The sequence below is a fragment of the Vanacampus margaritifer genome, chromosome 12 (genome assembly GCF_051991255.1).
Source record: "Vanacampus margaritifer isolate UIUO_Vmar chromosome 12, RoL_Vmar_1.0, whole genome shotgun sequence".
Taxonomy (NCBI): domain Eukaryota; kingdom Metazoa; phylum Chordata; class Actinopteri; order Syngnathiformes; family Syngnathidae; genus Vanacampus; species Vanacampus margaritifer.
In genome coordinates this window covers 334970-359285 of record NC_135443.1, presented here as the reverse complement: position 1 = coordinate 359285, position 24316 = coordinate 334970, and the positions used below count along the sequence as shown (strand labels likewise).

The window sequence follows — 24316 nt, the reverse complement described above, 5'->3', positions numbered from 1 at the left end:
CTTACTTTCAAACAAACGTCACATGAAAACATGCATGTTATGCGCAGAGGATTTGACATTCTCGCACCTTCATCAAACGTTACATACTTGTTACATGCACACAAACATGACATCCACACACCCGCGCATACAAAGTCCAACAAACACGCATGTCGCATGAAGACACGCGTGCACTCGGATGGGTCAAAAGTGCGTGTGTCAAAATGTTGACATGTCGAAAAGCCGCCTTCTCGCGTTGCATGCGGCCTGAAGGTGGGCGTGGCCTGTCGGCCATCCAGCACGTGAGCCGCTGAGATCAAAAGATTTGATGGAGCAGCAGGAGTGACGCCCAAACACGGATCGGCCGACAAGCCGGCGCACCTCCAAATTCTTGCTGGTCAAAGAAAGGCGTCTTCGTCGTCTTCTCACTTCCTTCCTGTCATCCTCCTCAAATGGCGAAGAGAAGTGACAAATATGCACGCACGCGCGCGCACGCGCTCTTACTGATTGCCATTTCCTGACATTGACCTTTGAACTCTCGCCATGCCAGTCAACTTGATCATGTGAGCGCATGACTGCACTTTGACCACAGACGACGGCTCGGCTCACACTGAACATGAATGTTAGCAAAGCGCTAATGTTAGCAAAGCGCTAATGTTAGCAAAGCCTTTTAGAAGTCTACGTGTTGAGCTAACGTCAGATGAGCCAAAACAAACCCAATCAGCTGAACCGACGACAACGGTTGCCGCCACAACTGCTAGAATTCATTCGCTGCTGCTAATGAACATAGCTTAAGTTAGCACACGCTAACTTGGTGTTAGCCGCTTGTTGAAATGATAATGACACAAAATGAAATGTATGACATGGATTTTGTCACCAGAAAAAAAAGTGACTGACCAACCAAATCAATTTTGTTTGTTTTTTGCGGAATCCGAAGTCTCGTTGCTTGAAGCGAGCGAGTGCAAGACAACAACTTCATTTTTCTCCTGCTTTAGTAGCCTTCATTTATACAAAGGAAGGAAATGTCACTCAATTGGGTTACAACATTTGCAAATACACCATATGGAGGAAAATAATGATTTCAAAAAATATTTTTTAGATCACACTCACACTTTGAACTTATTCAAATACACACAAACCAAGAAATACATTTTTAAATGTATATTTAAAAAACGTGATCGTTTCAGCCAACAAAATCTGTTAGCATAATGCTAACATACCATAACAAACTCCATAGACAAGCTAATTGGAATTAACATAGCAAGTTATATGCAACAATTTTTTTTTTAATTTGTTGATTTTTTAAAATTGGATTAAAAAAAAAACGTTTCTAAAATGTCCTCTCTTTTTCAAAAATGTGCAAAACAGAAATTGATGACGATTGAGAATTTGCGATCCTAGTTTGGTCCTTTAGCTGCGCGGAGACGCTAACACCACAAAGCAACAATGCAAACAATGACATCCGATTTGCTGCGAGCAGTTAGCCGCTTCATGCTAAGTGGAGCAGCCGATCCAAAGTGCCTTCAAGAGCAGATAAGTCCAGAAATGTCTCCAGATAGAAGACACGGCGGATGAGATAAGATCAAGACAACTTCTCTTGATCGTCTTTATCAAGTAGGTCAACTGAGCTGTGATAAAAAAAAAAAAAAACCTCCAGCAGAAAACCCAAAGCGTCCATCGTGCTCTTCTTCACGGACATCCGCTCGGACTTTTGGGACTTTGGTTTCTCAGTCCTATCCAGCCTTTCCACTTGTTCATGTCTCCCAAAGCCGACACAGCTGAGGATGGTTATCAGTCCTCGTGCAGAGCTTGCTCATCAGCTGATGGTTTGAAACACCCGTGTTGGCTTTGGGAGACACGGAAAACAGGCTGGATGGATAAGGGGTGCTTGAGGACCGCGGTTGAGAAGTCCTGTTTGGGAGGTCCAACAAGACCCTCAAGGTCTCCCATTTCCAGGAGCATTTTCACACCTGTCCCGGAGGACATTCAGTTCTTGTAAACTGCTTCGGGTCTTTCTTTCCCGCAGTGACATTTTCACATCTTCTACTATCGTTTTCAGCTCTTTTCTACTTCAGGCGGCAAAAGATCCATTTCAGTCTCGCAAGTCTTTCTCGTTTCAGTGCTTCGGGACCGTTTTCAGTTGTTCGAGGTCCTTTGTGTTGCTGAGATGACATTCGGGGTCTTTCCATCCTCAAGTGACCTTTGCACTTCTTTTTGGTTTGCGAGATCCTCTCCAGTTGTTTTCAACCCTTCAAAGATTTTGGATTTCCTTCCAAACTTCTTCACAACCATTTGCACGTCCTTCAGGTCTCCTTTGTCCGTGCCAGTCGTTTCAAGTCATTCAGGTGGTGCGTGTGAGGTGAACATTCCACGCACGCCCCATGGCGACAGCTGCCGTAACCGGACCTCAGCTCAGATCCGCCCGTCAGCATTCGGGGGTCTTGACGGGCGCCAAATTTCTCCGTTTTTGTCCAAGAACCAATCAGAGAAGCCGCTTGTTGCCACGGAAACGTTGGCATCCCATCAAGAGCGCCTTGACACGTCTTTGGTCACAGCGTGCGTGCGTGACACCATGTGACAGGAAGTGACTTGGGAAGAGGACGTCCCACAGCCACGGACCCCCACAACAACCTCGCACTTCAAATGACATCTTAGCAAGCCTCATTAATATTCGTCATTCATATTCATGTTATCATCATCAGGATTTGCATCAACATTAGAATTCGGTGACGATCACTTTTATTAGCATTCTTATCATTATGACAAAGATTATGAATATTGGGATTATGAGCATTTTTGTGATTTTCATGCCTGTTCGTACGTACGAGATGATGGCCTTAGCATTTGGATTATCAGAAGTATTGGGATTTTATCATCAATAGTTGCATTATTTGGATTGTTAGGATTATGAGTTATTGTAATTATTAGGAAGGCATTCGTTTTTTGTTATTATAGGATTATTCTCAATATTAGGATTCGCACAAGGGTCAGATTGTTGACATTATTATGACAATTGGGAATTTTAGCATTATTGGAAATATTGTGATGACCAATTATGTTTATTAATATTACATTGATTATTATCTTAGGTTATTACAATTATTAGAATTATTATGAATATTAGGATACCCTGCAATTGGCTGGCGACCGGTCCTGGCTGAACTCCAAAATGAGAACCCCCCCCCCGGATGATTACAGAGATTAGGATTATTGCCATCATTGGGATTATTATGATCATGTGATCTGACAAGCAATAATTCATATCAAAAGATACAAATGTTGGCTGCGGGGTGGCCTAAGCCCCGCCCACCCTGGCACAACAGCCATGATGAAAGTCACGTTGACTAACACGATGTGAAAAAGTTGCGATTTGTGAAATTGTGATGATACGAATTGTGTCACTGCCGTTTGTTTCTTTCTTTCTTTTTTTCCGTTTGTACTTTTGCTTCTCTGGTCCGTTTGTGAAGCAAAACGCCGAGCGAAGTTGAATGAAAGTCTGAACAAGTGGCCTGATATGAAGATGTCATCTCCCACGCGGACGTGGCGCCGCATATCGTTGCGCCGCCATTGCGCAACGTGTCTGCCACTCCCTGTGGGGCGGCGCTGGCTCCAAATCTCCCTGGATTGCTTTTCACACTGACTGTGCACTTTTTGCCGAGCGCTTACGCAAGCCAGCAGAAGACGCAGCAAGCAGCCGGGCCCGGTCCGACCTACATTTACAAATTCTTTGGCTTTCATCTGCTTGCATTTCCACATATGGAGATGGCAGACGTCTTATTATTTTGGGGGTCCAATCAAATTGCAGCCTCTCTGTATTGCCATGTCAATGCAATCTGCCCAAAGCAAATATTGGCTTTGGGCTCGATTCTTCAAATCCCCGTGACGAGAAAACAAACATGTCTCATAATGTGACACCGCACAGAGAAAGAAGCTGCTGGTGACGATTATATTGAATCACAACAAAATAAAATAAAAGAAGCAAACATCAAGTCGTTCTCGCCACCCGGAAGACGCTGCGGGCACGTGAAGCCCCGCCGGCAGCCATTACGACGAGATGAGGCACTTTTGGCTTGTGGGCAAATTAGCCGGCCGGCTAAACGTGTCGGATCATCAATAATGCCAACCAAGTCATCAAAGTTTCATCAAGCGTTTTCAAACGAAACTATGAGTTGATCTTTTGACGCGAGTCGCATTTCAAATTGAGCCGACGACAAAGCCAGCATTTTTCCATCTTCTGATTGGTCGCTGACAGCAAAACACGTCCGAATCGACGCGCACAAAATCAAAGCTGCTGCCAAACACCGCAAGATGACATCACGCCACGTTGCGCAATACGTCTAAGCGCACAAACCAAACGTTCGGCTCAAGTCGCTCGCAAGCCGGCAGTCAAGAAACGGATTTCGGATTTCAAACGGTTGCAAAGTCACAATGGCGGAAAATCCACCTTTTAGTTGCTTGCAATGCGAAACGATGAAATGAAAAGCAGTCGGCTGCAAATCAGCAAAGACGTCCCACGTTTGCTTGACCGCAACACGCCAGGCGAGAAGGACGAGTTTGGAGCGCAAGCAAAACAGACAGCAACAGGAAGTGACGCAACAGGAAGTCACGCAACAGGAAGTCATGCAACAGGAAGTCATGCAACAGGAAGTGATGCGCCAGGTTACACCTGAGCAAACCTTTAGCATTGTTGAAGTGACGACTGGCGACTTGAGACTTTTTTTTTTGTGGACAAGCAAAGAGCTGACAGCCTTGTGACGTGACGCTGGGCCAAGAGGCGGAATGGGAGGAGCTTCCGATGTTTTGCTACCAAGTAGGCCAAGTTTGTTTCCAAACAAGAAGAGGACTTTGAATGGAGCCCCTGGGATGGGGGCTGGGAAGGGACAGGAATGGAAAGGGGGCGGAGGGGGGCCGTGGGGGGGGGTTTGCTAACAAAAAGAATGTCAACACGGCCAACCAATAAGCACCCGACCCCCTCCCGGGCCCCAAATTCCGACAGAAAACAGATCAATGAATCAGAAAGGCAAAAAGGTCGTTGGCGAAAACCTGGCACGTTTTTCGTGGGCGGGGCTACTGTCAAACCAGATCAAACCTTTTGTCCTTTTGGTTACTCAATGACTAAGATGGCCGTGGCCCGTTTACGCCGCGTACTTGTCGGATGGCGACACGCGACATTTTCAAACCTGACAAAACGCATCTTCTTTGCATGACTTCCAATTTCTACGACATAAATGAAATACTTTTGGAAATACTTCAATACAGTATATGCATAAAGTACCCAAATAGCAATGTGAACACTTGTACGCTTAAATACTTCAACATCTAATTCCATACATACTGTAAATATGTATTGACATAAAAGGTATATGCAATTACATATTGAAATACCTAATTTGCATACTCAAATACTTTCATGCCTAAACATTTCACTGCACTTATTATACACTTTAATTGTATCCAGAGGGAGCTATTCACATGCTTAACTCATTCACTGGCAGCCATTTTAACTGAAGCAACCCCCTTCGCTCCCGACTGTTTGACTGGATTGTGATGCATTTTGCAAGTCCCACAGAATATTGTCTTCGATTGCGCTAAAAACATGGAAGCTACCGAAAGAAAGATTAGATTCTCTCTTTTCATCAGGGAAAAAAGTATATTTGTATCTGTTTCCATTTTGCAACCATTAGCATTAGAATATAGCGAAGTCTCATCATTACTCACAAATCTGAGGGAAAACAGCTTTTTGCAACATAGCCCTGGTTGAGCTCTTATACTCTGCTGCCACCTACTGTCCCTTTTTGTAATAACTAACATTGCTTTAAGCATTCTCTTCAGGCCAGAGGCTGCATCAAAACCTTCTGTATGCTCTAGCATTCATTTTTATTTTTTAAACGTAGAAATACGTCTTTGGGAGCATAATATTTATTATTTTTTTTAAATATAACGTATTTATGTTTTTGGGAGCAAATGAGTTAAATACAATCTTAAAAGATCTGAGTACTGATGTATATATTTACATACATTGTTGCATATGTCCTTACTTGCATTCTTTGTCCTCAGTTGTGCTTTTTGCTTGTTGACGCTACATAATCATTGTTGATTATTATTATTCAAATTCATGTTTCATTCTGTACACGAGATAAAATTGAAGACGAGAGGAAGCTTCAACCAAGACTTTTAATGTCAAACTTTCACATCGACGACGTTCACCATACAGGAAGTGAACACGCGCTCGTTTCAAGGCGACGACGACGACGACGACGACGACGACGACAATCTTCCAGTCGCTAGCTTGTCGTTGGCGGCTTCTGTCATCTTCTAGTCACGTTCTGGTCTTCGTGTTCGTGTTCTGCTCGTCAGCTTCTCACCGTCACACACGTTTCATCATTTGGCTGCCAATTGGCAAGTTCCAACAACGGCCTCCATCTTGTCAGCAGGTTCCAAACTTTACAGCCGTTGGCTTCTAGTCACAAACTTGTCAGCTTGGAGTCGTCAGGTTGTCGTTTGCGGTGTCTCGTCACCAAGTTGGTGTCGTCACGTTGCGCTCGTCATCTGGTTGTCGTTTGCGGTGTCTCGTCACCAAGTTGGTGTCGTCACGTTGCGCTCGTCATCTGGTTGTCGTCGCTGACGAGCGTCAAAGAGACAAACACGCTTGCTTTGAGAGCGAGTGGCTTGTCGCTAGGGGAGCGCTGGAGGTTCCGGGTGGGGGGGCTTGTGACCCACATTAACCACTAGTGCCGCTTTGGGAACTTGCGCACGTCACCATGGCAACCAGGCCAGCGGGTCAGCACAGGCGCCGCCAGTTTGAGGGGCAACTTTGCGCATTCCTGCTCACACACTTCCTGCTCTGTCTACTGCTAATGCTAATGCTAGCACACGTCGCTGTTGCAGCTGTCAATCAAAAGGATTCCAATGCTGCAGTGTTTCCTTCTTCAACACGCCACTACGTCAAACATGGACGCCATCAGATTGCAGTTGCCTGCGTCTTGTTGTCAGCTTGACATTTTCTAGTCTCCGGTTTGCAGTCGTCACCTTCTACTTCCTGCTCTGCCGTCTGCTAAGCTAACGCTCAAGCTAACACGCGTCAGTGTTGCAGCTGTCAATCAATCCAACAGCTGCCACTCAAAATGATTCTGCTGCTGCGGCGTCAAAACACGCCACAATGTCAAACATGGGGAAAAAAACTTTTGCTTGGCGACATTTCGTACAATAGCTGCTAACTTGCTTAGCTGGATTTACATCTTCGGACTCGACGTCTCCTCTTGAGGAACACGGCGGTACTGCGACACGCTAGCGGCGCTAACTTGTTCAGAAATAGTGACTAGTGAAATAGAAAATTGTGCTGAAATAGGATCTCATTAAATAAAAGCAGGATTTCAAACGGTCCCTTTAAATAAAAGTAGCACAACAAAGAGCGCTAACGTGGCTAGCGAAGGCGGCGTGCGTGCGAGCGTCACTCGAGGCCGAAGCCCTCCGCGTTGGCGATGGCGATGGTGAGCTTGTGTTTGAGCTCCTTCCTGCTGCGATACGGCGGCAAGCAGATCTGATTGAAACACGTGTGCGACACGGGAAGCCTGAGGACACACAAACATCAACACGCTTACAAACGGCCCACGCTGACAAAATGGCTGCCGACAGAGCCGTTGACAACGCAGCCATTTGCCGGCTAGATTTCGACGCTCGCTCGACCTGTCCAGCGACTCGTTTCCCAAATCAACTCGACTTCCTGCTAACAGCGCTGGAAGGCAACCGAGAGTGGCGCCTTGAGATACGAGCGACCCCACTTACAAGTTCTTCCAGATATCAGCCGCCCTTTGAAATGTTTGACTTGCGAGCGCAAAGTTGAGATACGAGCGCTTTTTGGTGGCTGACGGTCACAAATCGATTGGCAAACGGGGAACAATTCAGCTGTTTATTGCCAGTCCCAGCTGAAGTTTACTCTCAAAGTCAACAAACACAATTTAAGACAACCACGTAGCAAAGTCCAATTCGCTTAAGAAGATTTTAGTCCTCAAAATGTGACCTCAACATTTGCGGACGCGGTTAGTGGCACTCGCTGGAGGGGGTGTGGCTTAATCACCCGGGGAACGTCGGTGTACTGCAGCCATGCGTGTGCCGATGACCTACGGCTGCCGATACTGCTAACAAGCACCATTGACATGCTAATGTTAGCATCAATAATTGCAGCTTATTTGAACACAACGCTCAATGGCATTTGTTCTTTATCCACCGCATAGAATGACTAATATCTGCCAGGAAAGACGATTATTACAGCATTTTGCTAAGTCGCTTCAAGTAGAAGTGAAATTAGTAGCAGTTAGTCTTCTTCATTTGTGTGATTCTGACTGCATTATACTGCCTCCCAGTGGCCAAGATGGGCACACCAGGAGGAGCAGCAAACGGAATTGGATGCAGCATTAAACCTTTACCCACCAATTGTTTCATTATTTATATATATATCAAAACACAAACATTTTTTTTCTAACAGAGGTCTAGAACAGATAAATGTCATTTCAATTGGGAAAAGATGATTTGAAATCGGAGTGTTTCGGGTTGTAGCACGAATTCAACTCGTATCTCAAGGCGCCACTTCATTGCCAAAGGAATTTGGGGGCGTTACGCAAACGCAGTTGGTTCTCATCCACATGTCGGAAAGTCGTCACGCCAGGTTTTTGCGTGTCTGAGCCGCAAAAATGTGCCCAACGTGACCTCGGCTCAAACTTGTCCGCACTTAAGCGCAAAAATCTTCAGATCAGCCTCAAGGAAAAAAAAATAATTGTTTTGAATAACGTGATTGAAAAATGGATGACTTTAGTGCGCTTGCGTCCGACGAGCGAGCGGCGGCGGCGGCGGCGCATCCGGTCGTACCAGTCGGTGGGTGCGTCGATCTTGGAGATTTTGAAGTTGAGGTCGGCCATTCCTCCCACGGGGACGCGGTCGCTTCCCGTGGCAAAGTGAAGAAGCTTCTTCTGAAGATCCACGGGGAAGGACAGCACCACCTCCCAGAAACTCCTGCACGCACGCACGCACACGCACACGCTCAAACGCTGCTCGCCCACTTTTGAATCCCGAGCCAACGTTGGGACGTGCGCGCCATCACAAAGCGGCCTTCAAGAATTGGAATGTTTTGTAAACATGGCGCCGCAGCCGCTTTTCACTTTTCAGACCACGCGAGTGTTTTGTTTGTTAACATGTTAGCAAACATTCTCATGAACTTGAAAACAAATCATTGTTGACTCGGCAGATGATAAAATGTCGCCATTGTTTGTGCTTCATGTTAGCCTGGAGCAATTAGCAAGCTAGCTTGCTTTGTTTGCTTTCATTCATTTGCTGCCAGGGTTGTTAGCAACGATTTTCTTGTTCTGACTTGAAAACAAACATCAACGCTGCTGACTTGACAGAAAAACATCATCATCATCATCATCATCATCATCATCATGTACAAGGAAGAAGAGCAAGCTAGCTTGCTTTGTTGAACTTTGTCGGCATGCGATGTTGACTTGTGTTGCTTATCAAGTCATGCGCTTTTTCGGGAGTTACAATTTGGAAAGTGTTTGCAACTTTACTGCGTCCTCCATCAGCCGACAAACGCTAACACGCAGAATTAGGACGAGGGGGAAGAATGTCCTGCCTGGAATCTTTTCAAAACATATTTGCGTCACCTGCAAACAACGTTTGGTCACTTTGGATATTTGTTGACTTCCTTCCTTCCTAAAAGTTTGCCCAAACTTGGACAGTTGCCGCTTGAGGCAAATAAAACCTTTTTTGGTGTGTATTTTTTAGTAGTCTAGCCGTGAAGAAGCTTAATCGCGGCCAAACGCTTTCCACGAAATTGTCTACAAGTTGAAGCGTCTCCAGCTAGCTTAGCTTAGCTTAGCTTAGCTCCCTGCTTGCTCTCATTTACATGAAACAGGAAGTGACGACATCACTTTGGGAAACGTGAAGGAAAAATCCATCAGTCGACGGTGAGCAAATGGATTTTTTTTCTTAAATAAAAAATAATAAATCAGCAGCAAGTGAGCGTGACAGCAGACGCTGGCGTTTTTCAACATCCAGACAAAAATATGAGATTTGAAGTGAGTCTACATTCAAACTCAAGTTTTCTTTGTCATTGCATCGCTGGCAGACGTTTGAGCCGAGTGGCCACGCATCGATTACGTGAGGAATCGATGGGAGAATGGATTGTAAAAAGACGCATTAGCGAAGAGTCGTCATCTTCTGCTCTTTTTGCGTATTTGATCCGATTTTGGACTTCTTTTTGTATGTGTGCTGAGGAGTCGCTGGCAACGTGACATCATCCAAAAGACGTTTGCTATCGTGCGTGTCTTGATGCGCAAGCGTGTGCTGGACTGAAAAAACGAAACAAAGAAATCACCGCTGATGTTTGAGTTTGTTCAAAATGGTGCCTGTAAAACGCAGCAAAAGAATCATTTGAAGGCAGCGCAAAAGGGGCGGGCCCACCGGACGGCCAGCCCAGCCCCGGCTTTTGGCCGTCAGTCACCTGATGGTGGCGTCGGTCTTGCTGTATCCTTCGTAGTGCGCGGCCTTCTGCAGGGCGCTCATGTCCAGCTGAGGGCTGCCGCACACCAACATCTCCACTTCCTCCGGACGCAGCAGCTGCCGCCGCAACAAAAGGTCGAGCGGGAAAAGTGTCACAATGCCCACAAATCGCCTTCGTGTTGACCAGGTCGTTATTTTGCACATTGGAGCCAAAGCGTGACATCATCAAATCAATGATTGCAAAAGCTTTACATCTGCTTTGCCTTTCAAGTTGAAAATCTTTAAATCAAGAGTTGACAGCACTTATTAGAGATGAAAAGTCATCAAATGAAAAAAGTGGCGAGATTTGCGTGAAGACGTTGAAGAAGAGTTGCAAGCAAAGATCCAAAACACACTCAGGTGATGTGCTTTGGATCGACGGATGTCAATGACACGCAGTGCTATGAGCACTGTGACCTTTGACCTCCTTCCTCGTGTGAAAGAAAGGTGGTGACTTCGTTGAGCTTCAAAGACATCGAATCAAAACGCCGATCCCATTTCCTCATTGGAGCGTTGCCGCAAAGGAAGTGATGCAAGAGCGAGCGGGAAGTCACGCGTGTCATGTGATGTCATCTTTTGAGACGACACGACTGCAACGTACCTGCGACACGTCTGCATCTTGTATGTTGTGCGTGTAACGTGTGCACAATGTCACGTTTCAAATGTGTGTAACGAGGTTGTGTCACGTGTAACTCAAATGTGCTATAGATTGACATGACACGCGTCCACGTAACGTTTGGAACGCGCATCGCGTGCGCGGCATCTGCCACGTGTGTGTGAACATTATGTGTGTAACATGAATGGAACTTGTATGTGTGTAATGCATGTGTTTAATATGTTTAGCGTGTACGTGCATGTAAGGCAACTGACCATGAGGGCGTCGGAGGCGCACACGCTGTGGAAGCCGTGATAGAAGGCGGCAAACTGCTTGTAGATGCATTTGTTGAGCAGGAAGTCGGCGTAGAGCTGCACGTACTCTGACAACGACAACATCGCATTGACATCATCCCAAACGCCACAACATGGAACGAGTCAAACGCGCCTGGCGTCAAACACAAACACAATCACAACGATTTCAAACTGTGTGACACGCAACATTTGAAACGTCGCCGTTCATAACCTCACCGGCGGTCAAAAAAACAACGACAAGAGGCGCAACGACAAACGCGCGGTGAAAGATGGCGAGAAAAAGCAGCAACGCAAAGTCAAACGTGTCAAGTACATCCGGCGGGAAATCCCAGGTCAAAAAACGGCATCCACGCCAGTCGGAAGAGGAACGTGTTGGTTGCGTGTACGTGAAAAAGGGAAAGTCCAATTCAGAACTTCCTGTTTGGCTGCACTGAGCAACAAAAAAAAAAGCGTGAGAATAAAAACACGTTCGCTGAGCAGACAAAACAGACACAGAAGTAGGACACGCGCACGCGCACACGCAACATCAAATGTGTACACAACTCCGTCCTCGACACACTTTGCAATATTCAACGTGCTTGGGACAATAACGCAAATGTTCGCAATACTACCTTTTGATCCTTTTGATTTATTTGCCACGTTCAAGAGTTTCCGATTCCGCAGACACATTTGATGGCGGAAAACGAAGCCGCAAACGCTCACAAAAGTGTTGCAAGCGGTAAAAAGCCATCAATGGAGAAAGTTGAGCAGTGAGGCAACTTTCCCTATACGAGCGCTCGTCCCGTAAAGATTGCGATTCGGCGCCGTGACCCCGAGATAACGACTCGCAGCTGCCGTGCGCGCAACGTTGCGCAAAGCGGAAGAGGAATTTGGCTCACGCAATTCCTCTCCAGCGTCACGCGGGTCTCGTCTCGCAGGAGAAAAATCTCAAAAACGTATTTTGAGCAACATCGTCATGACGACGCGCGCTTAACAATTGTCTGGTTAGCAACGTTGGTTGGACCTTCTGCCATCTAGTGGAAGCTGATGGAATTGTTCAGCTACTCTGCTAGACGTCGCCGGCGTGGGAGGACAAAGGCAAGTAAATAAATACCCTTGCGGTTGTGTTTGGTGACAGGAATCTTGTCTCCTCCCGGCTTCAGGTTGTACGACTTGACCACGCCCATTTCCTCCTTCGACACCTGCAACACACCAGGCTCATCTGTTAGCATGCTTGCTAGCATACTGCTTCGCCTGTTTGCTAACCTTTTTATTAACATGTTATCAGCTTATTCTTTAGATAGTTCATTAGCTTGTTTGTTAGCATGTTTATTAGCTTGTTATTTAGCTATGTTTATTAGCATGGTAAGTAGCCTATTTATTTGCATATTCATTTCCAAGTTCATTCAATAGCCAGCTAGTTATTAGCATCTTCGTTAGCTTGCTGGCTAACCTGTTTGTTAGCATGGCAGACTTTTGTAGTCCTTGTGATAAACAATAAGCTAACCTGTTAGCATGTTTGCTAGCATGGCTTGTTTGTTTGATAATAAATGATCATTCATACCATAGTAGAAATTTGACTTCTAACTTATTAGCATATTTGTTAGCATCTTTACTAGTTGCTTTGTCATCGCGTTTCGTTAGCATGTTTGTTTTTAACATGCCTGAGACATTAGATGTCATTAATGTGGTCATTCGTGATCTCTAATGTGCAAATAACCACCTTAAAAAGTACGACATTACGTACATTTTAGATTTGATTCAACTTTGTCATTGCACGCGTCAGGACTGCAAGGCAACATAATGCAGACTGCGTGCAAGCGCAAATTGCAAAAGCGATCAATAAATAGCAAGCAGCTACAGGAAGTACACTTGCAACGTGCAGGAAGAGATTTCAATATTTTCAGGTGTGTCAAAGACAGGCTAGCAAAACGCTGCGATTCAGTCTGATAAGCATACGGCGAGTACAGCTTTGCACTTTGCAGTCAACAGTGCAAAGTTTGGCCACTGAAAGATACGAGTGACCCACTTTGGAGTTTTCCGGATACGAGCCGCCATTGGCTGGATTTTTACGCTTTGACTTGCCAGCACAAACTTGAGATACGAGCGTTGGATGGCGGCCGGCGACTCGACCGGCAAACTTTGGCAGAAACTCCAAATTGTTGACGTGAAAACAGACGATGACGTCGCCTGCTTCTCACAGAAGCGCCTAGCTTAGCACACTCGCTGTTAGCTTCATGCGGGTGTGCGCGGATGGACATCGAGTCCACGAAATATCAGGACAAGGTGGTGACCGCGCGTAGATTGCGAGGCATGAAGAAGGGGAAACGCCCCAAAATAAATTAACACATCAAACACGTCATTTCCAATCGTAAAAAAGGCTTTTAAGCGGCATTCAAGTCAGGTTGGTGAAGTCAAGTGAGGCCTGACTGGAAGCAGCCTGGAAGGACTTCCTGCTAGCCGCTAGCTACATTCCAGGCAGGCACCCACACGCGTGCGCACACACACGCGTGCGCACACACACACGCCCTCCCCTCAGGCAGCTTTTACATAATGTTTGCCTCCACTTTGGTGCGACTTACTTTTAGAAGTCAGCTGCTGCTTTCACTTGAAGCCGAATGCAAACGTGTTTGTTCCCTCATAATTCACCGCCGACGTTCCGCGCGGACGTTCCATGTCATGCGCTTGTTTGCACTCGACGACGCGTTCACCATGATGCTTTTTTTAGGCTCCTCCTCTGGAAATGAGCCAACGAATGTGCTCGTTTGACATTCACAAGTTGTTGCGTTGTTTGACTTTACACTTGCAACAAGTCACGGATGAATTGGAAACATTTGCAAATGCATCCAAAAATACTTTGAACACTTGGAACACGTTGGCGGAGTTTCAGCCTGCCAACGTCATGAAATCCGACGGATTGTCTTTCAACATTTGCAAACTTTCGCTTTCAATATTTTTGCTGACGTTCTGACGGACGCTTCATTTCGCTTTCATTGATCTTTGTGCATTTGCAGCACCATCAATTTGCAATCATGTCCTCTTATTGAATGAAGTCAATACAAATAATCAAGTATTGATTAAGAAAAAGAGATGAATATGATCTGTATTCCCTGAAGATAAAGTTAACGAAAGTTTCAAGTGTCGACTTTGAAGTGAAATGAAGCAAAGACTTTTAGCGTGTGACGACTTTGCCGCGTCATGTTTGGATTTGCTGACAACCTGGAAAGTGATGCACAAGTCGTCCTCCACGTTCCCGTCGAAATTCAGCAGCTCCTGCAAACCGTGAGCCAGCTCCTGTCCAAACACACGCACACACGCACACACACACACACACGATTGATTTGATTGATTTGGACACAAGGTAACAAGCTGCTCTTGTTGCAAACCTCTTACACAACTGGCACACTTTTAGCACACAAACCTCTCTCCTGTGTGTGCGTGTGTGTGTGTGTGTGTGTGTTTCTGTGACCTTTTGGAAGGCTTGCGTTCTTGTTCTTTGACTCTAACTAACTTTAACGGAAACACACACACACACAGATCAAATAAGTGTGCAGTTCAACTTGACACAAAAGAGTCAGTGTGTCAAGTCAACTGTTTGACTTTGTCCCCCTCTGGAGGCAGCAGTGAGAACTGCAATGGAATTGGGCGTGTCCTTTGGAGTGACGTTTCACCAGCAGCCTCACTTTTGACCACTAGAGGTCACTCAGCCCCATGAAAGTTGAATCATGTGCCGATCAAAAGGGAAATACGTGATTCACACTCCAAAGTTGGGGTCAACGTCACCGATTGATCAGCTGGGAAACAAATTGGCCTCGATTTCCTTCCTTTTTGTCGAAAAACACCTTCTACAAATGTTGTTTTACCAACAAATAAGTTTGCAACATTGAAGGTGTTTGCTGGTGCTTATGAAATGTTATGTCATGAAAAAAAAAGGTCAAATTGTCGCACGACACGGCAGAGATCCCAAAACGCACCATGCCGGACTTTTCATTTGATTTGTCTGACAAGAAAACAGATTTTGTCCATTAAATTGACCTTACGCGACTTTTGACCTCGCGGACGTACCGGCATGATCTGCTGCAGGTCGTCCAAGGTGGCTGTCGCCATGCCGACCAGGGCATTCGGGTCACATGGTACAATGGGCGGAGTCAGCAGCTTCCTGTTACGAGAGAGCCACAGCTGACGTCAGCACGAAATGCAACTTCGCATTTAGGACAAAAATGGACAAAGTGTGCCTTTTTTAAGTTGGCTTTGCTTTAACTCAAGTGTTTGAGGGACACGCACGCACCCACAGTCCCACACACACACGCACGCACGCACGCACGCACGCACTGACCTGTAGCAGTAAAGTGGGAAGTGGATGTCCAGAGCGATGCTGTTGTAAACTGCCAAGCCCATCAGCTGAGCACGTTAAGGACAACACACGCACACACACGCACACACACGCACACACGCGCAGCATTGTCCTATAAAGCTCATCCATCAACACAATCATGGAACCTTGTAAATGTTCAAGTGAGTTCCCGCATGCAAGGCCCCAACCCGCATTACCACCCCCTCCCCCCACATGCCCTATTTACACATCACCATGGCGACGCCACCGTCGCCACGGCGACCAGACGCACTGACCAACATCAATGAGCTCTCAGCTCGAGAGGAACACGAACACATTTGCCATTTTGGGCTTCATTCCTTCCACGAGCCCGACACACACACACACACAAATAGACACAAATAGACACACACACACACACACACACACACACACACACACACACACACACACACACACACACACACAATAGACACAATGGGAACGCTGGCAAGGAGAAGGCAGCTATTAGGTTATGTAACCTTTGACAGCTACCAGATGGTGAACACTGTGCATACACACACACACACACACACACATAAAGATGCATGGAGTGAGTGAGTGAGAGAGAGAGAGAGTGAAGTGAGGAAGACGATGCTGCACATGAAGAAGGAGGAAGAAAAGAAACGTGCATGTGAAGGATACGGTTCCAATGAGTTGAAACTCGGAGTAGTTGTTGTCACACTTCCAGCTGCTGAACCAGTGACAGCGAGACTCCGTCATGTACGTGAACATGCCTGGCACACACACAAGCATCATCATCATCATCATCATCATCATCATGACAGAAATTTGAGAAAGGACATCAAAATTGGGACCGAAATTGAACAAACAAAGAATCAAATAAAAAGTCGAAATGAAAAAGAAAATATAGAAAGACAGAATGGACACCAAAAAAAGGAAACTAAAGAACGTGAACCGCAAGAAAAGGCCAGCTGGCGTCCGGCGTCCGGCGTCGCGCTCACCGTAATCGTCGTGGAAGATGCGTCGCACCAGCAGCAGGAACCACTCTTTGGTCAGGCCGCCCATGTCCAGGCCCGCTTCGCCCACAAAGGTCACGCGCAGTTTCTTCTTCAGGTCGCAGCGCTTCCTGCTCAACTGAAAAGACGCACGCGCGCCGTGAGACTGACGGCCCACTCGGACCGTCTCTGCCAAGTCGCACCCTTGGAGGCACTTTGGATTCTTTTCAAAACTCAATTGCACTTTGACCTCAGACAAATTCCAAAAACGAAAGAAGTCAAAAGTCCTGCCACACATGGACGTGAGCAGCTGCGTGAAAAAAAAGAAGACAAAAAGGCGCGCTCACCTCATCCAGCGAGTCGGCGAGGAGTTGCGCCCGTCGCACTTTGATGTTGAGGAAGAGGAGGTTCATGTCCACGCGCTGCCGGCGGGACATTTTGCTCACCAGGCTTTGCTGTCGCACACGCAAAAGCAATCAGCAAACCAGCCCGGGATGAGGAAGAGGATGATGAAGAGGAGGCCGAGCGCTCACCCTGGCCCGGCTGATCATCTGCTGCTCCGAGTCCTTCTGGATGATGGCCTTCTTGACGGCGCTGGACAGGATGAAGGGAAACTGGCAGAAGGAGAACCTGACGCAAACAAAGTGGCTTGTCACGACGTGCGATGACCAGCGGGTGCCTGCAGATGGCGGCACTTTGGCACGAAGTCGAAGCCAGGCGAGTTCCCGCCGGCGCCGAGCGACTGACCTGCCGGAGTTTCCGTAGTTCTGCCAGGTCCGGTACTCGTCCATGAAGTCGATGTGCTCCAGCGTGATGTTGTAGAAGTCGGTGAAGTGCATGATGGGAGGAAACGAGACGCTGTTGGCCGCGTCTAAACGCCACAAGGAATCGGTCAAAACGCTTTCTTCTCCTTCGCGCGCAGCCCAAACAGCAATTAGCAAAATAATAAGCAACTATTTTGATCATTGATTCATCGTTTCAAGTCCTTGTTTAGCTTGAAACGATCCACGTAGGCACAATTCTTATTCGTTAAAATCCCCGTCCTCGGAAACGTTCTCACATTTCTGCTGTCCGCCATCAAAGCCGACTGATCGGCTTTGCCTTCGATCCAAACGGGTCCAAATAAGCCAATCAATCTTTTTTCAATGATTCAGATAACAAAATATTTGTTTCAATTGTCATTACTTACGTTGAAACAAAACATTACTGTTAAATTGCAAAGTACAAACATGAACTTCCTGGATTGCTCCGCGACATCCATCAGAAAAACATCAGAAACTTTGAGGATTCTTTTCCAAAGTCACGGCACATATTTGCAACTAGTGTTTATTTTCAGAAAACAAAAAGAGCCTCCATTCAATTTGCTTTCATTCAAGACTGCAAAAATGTCAGAAGATTTCCTGTCAAGAGGCTGAAATTTGGACAATTGGAACTTTCATAAGCAATCAATTAACAAAACAAGATTCAATTAGTTTCATTTGTTGTCGCACCGCTCATCAAATGTGCATTTCTTTATTTGACTCAAGTTCTATTTCTTCTGACTGCAATATTTACAAGAAGTAAGATTTGATGAGATGAAAAAAAGTGAATGCATTCATTTGAATTGATCACATTTCGGCCAAAAACCGCAACGGCGAGGCACTAAATATTCACAACTCTTGCTAACGCTAACGCTAACACTCGGACCGGGCGGACTCACTGAAGAGGGCGAGCACTTTAGTGGCCGACGGGATCCACCAGGAGCACTTGGAGGCGGGAGGAAGCTCGTCGGGCTCGGCGGGAAAAAGACGAGTGGAGATGAACTGCAGGAGGCGCTCCACCAGCTGCCGGAACCGGCGGACGGACAACCTGAAACGCACGCCACATATTCATTGTCTTCATCATCATCATCATCATCATCATCATCATGGTGATTAGCTCTCACTTTTTCAGCCAGTGCACCAGGAAGTGATGATCGGCCTCAGACAGGGCGGCCATTTGCCTCAGCAGGTGAGCGTAGATCACGTACGTGCTGGTGCTGGAGTACTGAGGGTTCTGCAAACACGCACGCACGCTCATGAGAATCATGACAAACCACAACACCAGCAAAAGTCACATCCAAGATGGTGACTGGATGGCGCCCGCCTCTCCCCTCAACCAAAGCTGCAGACAATCACGCTGAAGGAGTGCGGAATGTCTAAAGTCAAATGAGCGGCACAGATGTGTCATGATGACATCATCAGCTCACCTGAACCAGGATGAAGTAAGCGCGCAGGTCATCTTTAGTCCGAGGCCTGAACACAAAAAATACACACACACACACGTTAACAAAAAAGAACAAATTGTGTGTCGATCAAGTGTAATGTGCATGCCAGGCCACTAGTTGGCGACGTGATGAAAATATACGCGTGTTGCGTGCACGACGGTCCTCGCACCCTTTCCACTCCCTCAGAAGACTGTTGATGATTCCCTTCAGCACCGACTTCTGGATGTCCTGCGGCTGCACACAAACACGCAGATGACCACATGTGAGCATGTGACAGGAAGTGGCGTGCGTGCGTGCGTGCGTGCGTGCGTGGCGACTGACAGTTTGAAGCAGCGAGTCGTAGACAGCGTTGACGAACTTGGCGTTGACTCCAGAGTCTTCGATGGTGTTGAAAGAGGCGTTGGCCTCCCGCTGGGTGGGCGGAGCTTACGGGTGAGCAAACAGGAAGTGCTTGCGGCCATCACGGAGGGGGCATGTCTTACCTTGAAAGCGGCGTTGAGCTCAATGAAAGAGTCAAAGGTGGTCAGGTAGAACTCTCGAACCTCACGCCAGTCGCCCGACAGCGCCGCGCGCTCCGCCTCCTCGCTGGTGACAACACGCACACACATGATATACACACATGCGCACACAACACGCACAGTGTGTTTGCGTGTCGGTCGATCGGCCTACAGGAAGTCTTTGGTGGTCTTTGTGCGCAGCGGGATGACGGGGTCACACGGGAACGGCGCTTTGACCTCCGGGGGCAGAGTGTCGATGGACGATCGCGGTTTTAGGCGGGCCAGGCTGCCGATCGGAGGGAGCTCACACGCTGTGTGCCGCACACACGCACACACACACACACACACACACACACGCACACGCACACACAGTTCGCTTTATAATTAGCCTCTTTGTTTGTGTGTTGTTATGGTAACGCTGCAGGTGCATTGTGGGCGTCTGAGAGGAAACGACAAACATCAAGCACAACTTGAGGACACGCATTCACGTCCTGCGTACACATGCCCAGGTCAATTAACACCCCCCCCCCCCCAAAAAAAAACACTTCCTGTGTGGAGGTCAATTAAGAGTTTGAAAAATGAAAGCACTTCCTGTGAACATGAACATTGTCAAGTCTCATGTCCCGATGAGGATCTTGAGCCTGTGATGACGTCACCTGACAGGAACAACAGCTGTCGCCATGACAACCTGTTCGCCCCCGTGCCTTGTTGGTTATTCATCAAGTTGCTTTGCGGATCAAGACACTCGCTCGTCTTGTCCTCGTCCTCCTCCTTCTTCTTCTTCTTCTTCTTCTTCTTCTTTTCTCCTCGTGCTGTTCGCAGCCTCGCCCAATTCTTGGAGCATCTGTCGCCGCGGCAACCGTGGTCACGGCGACAGATGACGACGACGACGATCTCTTTGAAGCTTCGGCAGCAGGCAAAACAAAACGGAGGACAGACGCTCACTCGGCAACACGTGCGCACACACACTCACACGCACACACTTTGCCTTTTCCCACCTTGGCGAGACTTGAGTGAAAAAGCGACTGACCGTGCTTGAAGCCGAGCGGCGCGGCGGCCATGTTGGCGTCCCCGAGCCGAACCCGTCTGTGGTTGAGTGTGTTGATGAGGCTCCCCAGAGACGGCAGCGGAGGCTTGGACTTGCGGCCTGGGCCCTGCGCCAACATCACATCGGCGGCGTCACACATGACATCATCATCATCATCATCATCATCATCATCATCATCAGTGTTGTTGTTTTTGTGGTTACGAGCTTGGTTGATTTTTGCCTTTGTCAGCCAAAATTTGAGTTCCCAACGAGCTTAAGCCTTTTCAGGAGATGTGGGAAAAAAATCAATCAATCAATGAATGGATGAATAAGAGCAATGAAGGTGCTGTGATGCCCTGGCATGTGGGCAAGAAGAGCCCCAGTTGGCATTTGGTGACTGACTGAGACACTCAAATACAAAATGTCAACACTGGCAAGGAGCGTGGAGATGACTCAAGATGATGATGATGATGATGATGATGATGATGATGACGACGATGATGTCACAAAATTGGGAATTCACAATACAATGGATGGATTTGAGGAAATGAAATTGAATTGTATGCAAATGAGAGCAAGTCCTTCTCATCACACATGAGTTGGAAGGAACTCCAAACAAAATGTCTGAAATGTTTGGTCAGCCATTTTTGGAGACTTCCATGGAGCAAGGTATTGTGGGAAATGAAGTGTAGTTCTATCATCATATCAAACCATTTCAAACTTGTTACAATTGGAAAGATCGGTTTTATCGGAGTCAGCTTTCAAAAAACAAGTCAACTTGAGACTATTTACTACAATGAATATTCGTGTCCTTGTCCTTACAATAAGCAAAGTACGCATATCGGACCGCGCAGTGCATTGTGGGTAGGGGGCGTCGCCCGACTTCCAAACAGTAGTCAAGAGTACTGGACAGCAGAACTGGTGAGGCTGGTTTGTTTGCGTTCCATTTAAAAGGCAAAACTCATTTGAGATACGAGACTTTTGACTTATGAGCGCGGCCACAGGTCGGGTTCAACTTGACGGCACGGCTGGATGACGCAATCGCTCTTTGTAGAAACGAAAAGGCCAGCGAGTCGACGCCGACATCACTTCCTGTTGTCGACATGCGCTTCTTTGCGGCAGCTGGAAAACTTGTGGAAACTTCTTCAGGCTCGGATCGCCTTCATGAAGTGTGTGCGCCACATTTCCAGACGCAAGCGTGCGTTGACGTGCCTGTGAGACGCACAGTCCGCAGCGCTGACACAAATGCCATGACATCAGCCGGCAAGCCCGCTGATGATGACATCATCACGCTGACAAAAGTGATGCAAGTCGTGTTGGTTATGGAAGCGCCTTTTTGTCTTTGCCAAACAACACGAGCGCACAATCGGCCATGTGGCTCACGGCAACGACAACAACAACAACAACAACAAAATGAGTCTGCTGTCATTTCATCAAGTTTCCAAAATGTGCTGAAGGAATTTGGAATCAAGCAGGCCATCGCGGTTCATCCATCGCGTCACCAATTCCAAAAATGCGCCACTTGCGTGTGCTCGGACAAAAAAGCGCTGACCGGACAAGCACAAAAAGTTGAACTGCAATGAAAATGCTTCAACAACACAAAACAAGACACAAAGAAAACACACACAAACAAACAAACACAGCATCAATAAAAAGACAAAGACATGCAAGATGCACAAAAAGACATACGACAACACTGACACAAAACGTTACACAAAGACACAAAACAAGAGAAAACGACAAAAGAACAATTGTACAAGATGCACAAAAATTAACGGCCATCCCTTGCTCATTTTTGCTTGAATGTCAGGAGCTAAAATTCGATCCACGAGTTAAAATGAATGCCCTCACCTGTGGGCAAGGAGAGTCATAGTCGCACCGTAACACGTCATTTACCAAACAACAACAACAATTTGTTCAGTGGTAACTCAAAACATCTGGATCTCAAATCATCGCTCCCCACTAAAAGATAAGATGCTAAAAAATTGAAAAACACACGCTTGGCTCGTGCATTTCAATGAGGAACGACAACGCTTGAGAATCTTGACAAAAACACAAAAGACAAGAAAATGAAGAAAAAAGGAAAAGACCAAATAGAAAGAAAAAAGGAAAATTGGAAACAATTAAAAACTACAACAAGAAAAAAAGGAAGTAAAAAAGCCAAATTGTTGTAACAATTTTGCACTCTCGATACGAAACGAGATGAAAACATCGTCGTCGAGTAATCGCATCAGAAAAAACAATTCTGCCGTTTTGGTCCCACTGCCACCGATTGTGCTGCTCTTTCTGGCCACATGGCGGCAGTAGAGGACAGGCAGAAGCATATTCTGTTCCTTGAGACGCCTCAACTTCTCTGCTAAGAGTTGCTCTTTGCAGACGATAAAGAATACATTTAAAAACGTTTGCTCGTTAGTCAAAGCACAAAAAAAGGCCACAACAGACATAAATTGATTCCCTGATCCGCAACATCCTTTAGAAAATTGGCACATAAAATACATGATTGTTTTCCAAAGTAAAAGCAGATGTTTGCACATGTCGTTTTGAAGAACAAAAAAAACATCTGCTTTCATGGAGGACGACAGAAATTGGAGAATATTTCCTGTTGAGAGGCTGAAAGAAAATTTGGACAAATTGAAGTGAAAGACAAAAGTCTTAATGATGAATTGATTGTCAGAATAGTTGTGGATGAATTTGCTAATTGATTAGTTGTGGATGATTTGTTGTATCTGGAATGCAAAACTTGGAAGTGACAAAATTCAACTAGTTTAGTTGAAATCAAGCAAAACAGAGAAGGAAATTGGGGAAAATGTCAGAAATGGGATTCTTGTCAACAAATTCGACATCTTGGCTGATAGCAAACGCTATTTTGGCGCCTTCTGTGTTGTTTGTTTGTTTGTTTGTTTGTTTGTTTGTTTGTTTGTTTGTTTGTTTGTTTGTTTGTTTGTAGGTGCGGGGAAGAAAACCACTCTGCGTTCGTGCTCGTGTTTTTTGTGTGCTTTTCTTACGTTAGCGATCGGCGGAAGCTTGTCGCGCTCTCGGCTCGTCACCAGGACAAAATCGTCCGCATCCATCCTTCGTCTTGCTCGTCACTTGTCGCTTCGGTCCCGGCCAAAAGTCTTGCCAAGTCTTCCTGAAGTGTCCCAAGTGCTCATTGTTGTCTTTTCGCCGTCGCCGTCGCCGTCGCCGCCGCCACGCACGCGCCCACGCACGCGCAGCAAATCCGGGAGCTTCTTCATGTCAATAGAGAAAAAACAAAACCAAAAAAAAGACCAAGAAAAAGAAAAGAAAGCCCAACAAGGCACACGAGCGAGTCTCGCTTGGCCACACGCAGTCAGTCAACAAGACGCCCGTGGCGGGCCGCCGCCATATTGGGGAGGGGGAGGAGCCTAAAGTTGGACTTGAGGGAGGACAACTAAGATGAAAATGAATTATTTGGATCTACTTTACATCCAAATTGTGACCGCAATGTCATCCTTTTTGATGGTCTGCCATCTGCCTGCATTTAAAAAGCAAATATGGCCCATGAGCATCAAAGGTTGAGTTACGACAAAAACAAGCAACAAAAAACAAAAAAGATTCAAACAAAGTACAGCCGTGTATGACACTTTAACAAATGCATCCGACAGTAAATAATCATAAATCACTTGTTTCTGGGCATGAAATAATTCCTGCGCCGCCAATAAATGACGTCATCCTTACGAAACGCTGATGACGTGATGATTTCAGCCACACGTGTTGCCGTGCAGAGACACAAGAGGGCGCTGTGTCGCTTTTTCAACTTACATCTCCTCGCATGTGACGTTTGAGCGTTTT

At 46.5% G+C, this 24316-nt stretch overlaps 1 protein-coding gene across 1 annotated transcript; it reads right to left on the bottom strand.

Annotated features, from left to right (window-relative positions):
• Positions 1-6134: 6134 nt before the first annotated feature.
• On the bottom strand, positions 6135-24017 carry hectd2 (HECT domain containing 2). The gene is made up of 22 exons (XM_077581977.1): positions 23509-24017; positions 20507-20630; positions 19649-19787; positions 19462-19564; positions 19301-19390; positions 19149-19213; positions 18962-19007; positions 18659-18768; positions 18434-18582; positions 17482-17605; positions 17268-17364; positions 17082-17189; positions 16741-16873; positions 16421-16512; positions 15740-15804; positions 15469-15562; positions 14623-14697; positions 12518-12605; positions 11386-11492; positions 10478-10593; positions 8845-8988; positions 6135-7550 (listed from the first exon to the last, which is right to left on the bottom strand). Exons 1-22 carry the CDS (start codon positions 23572-23574, stop codon positions 7430-7432), a joined length of 2256 nt encoding a protein of 751 aa, XP_077438103.1. The 5' UTR covers positions 23575-24017; the 3' UTR covers positions 6135-7429.
• Positions 24018-24316: the final 299 nt, after the last annotated feature.

Coding starts and splice junctions, on each gene's coding strand:
- hectd2 (XM_077581977.1), bottom strand. CDS start 23,574: ATGGATGCGGACGATTTTGTCCTGGTGACGAGCCGAGAGCGCGACAAG. Junction 16,874..17,081: donor TCGCCGACTCGCTGGATGAG/GTGAGCGCGCCT, acceptor GCGTCTTTTCAG/TTGAGCAGGAAGCGCTGCGA. Junction 16,513..16,740: donor CATCTTCCACGACGATTACG/GTGAGCGCGACG, acceptor TGTGTGTGCCAG/GCATGTTCACGTACATGACG.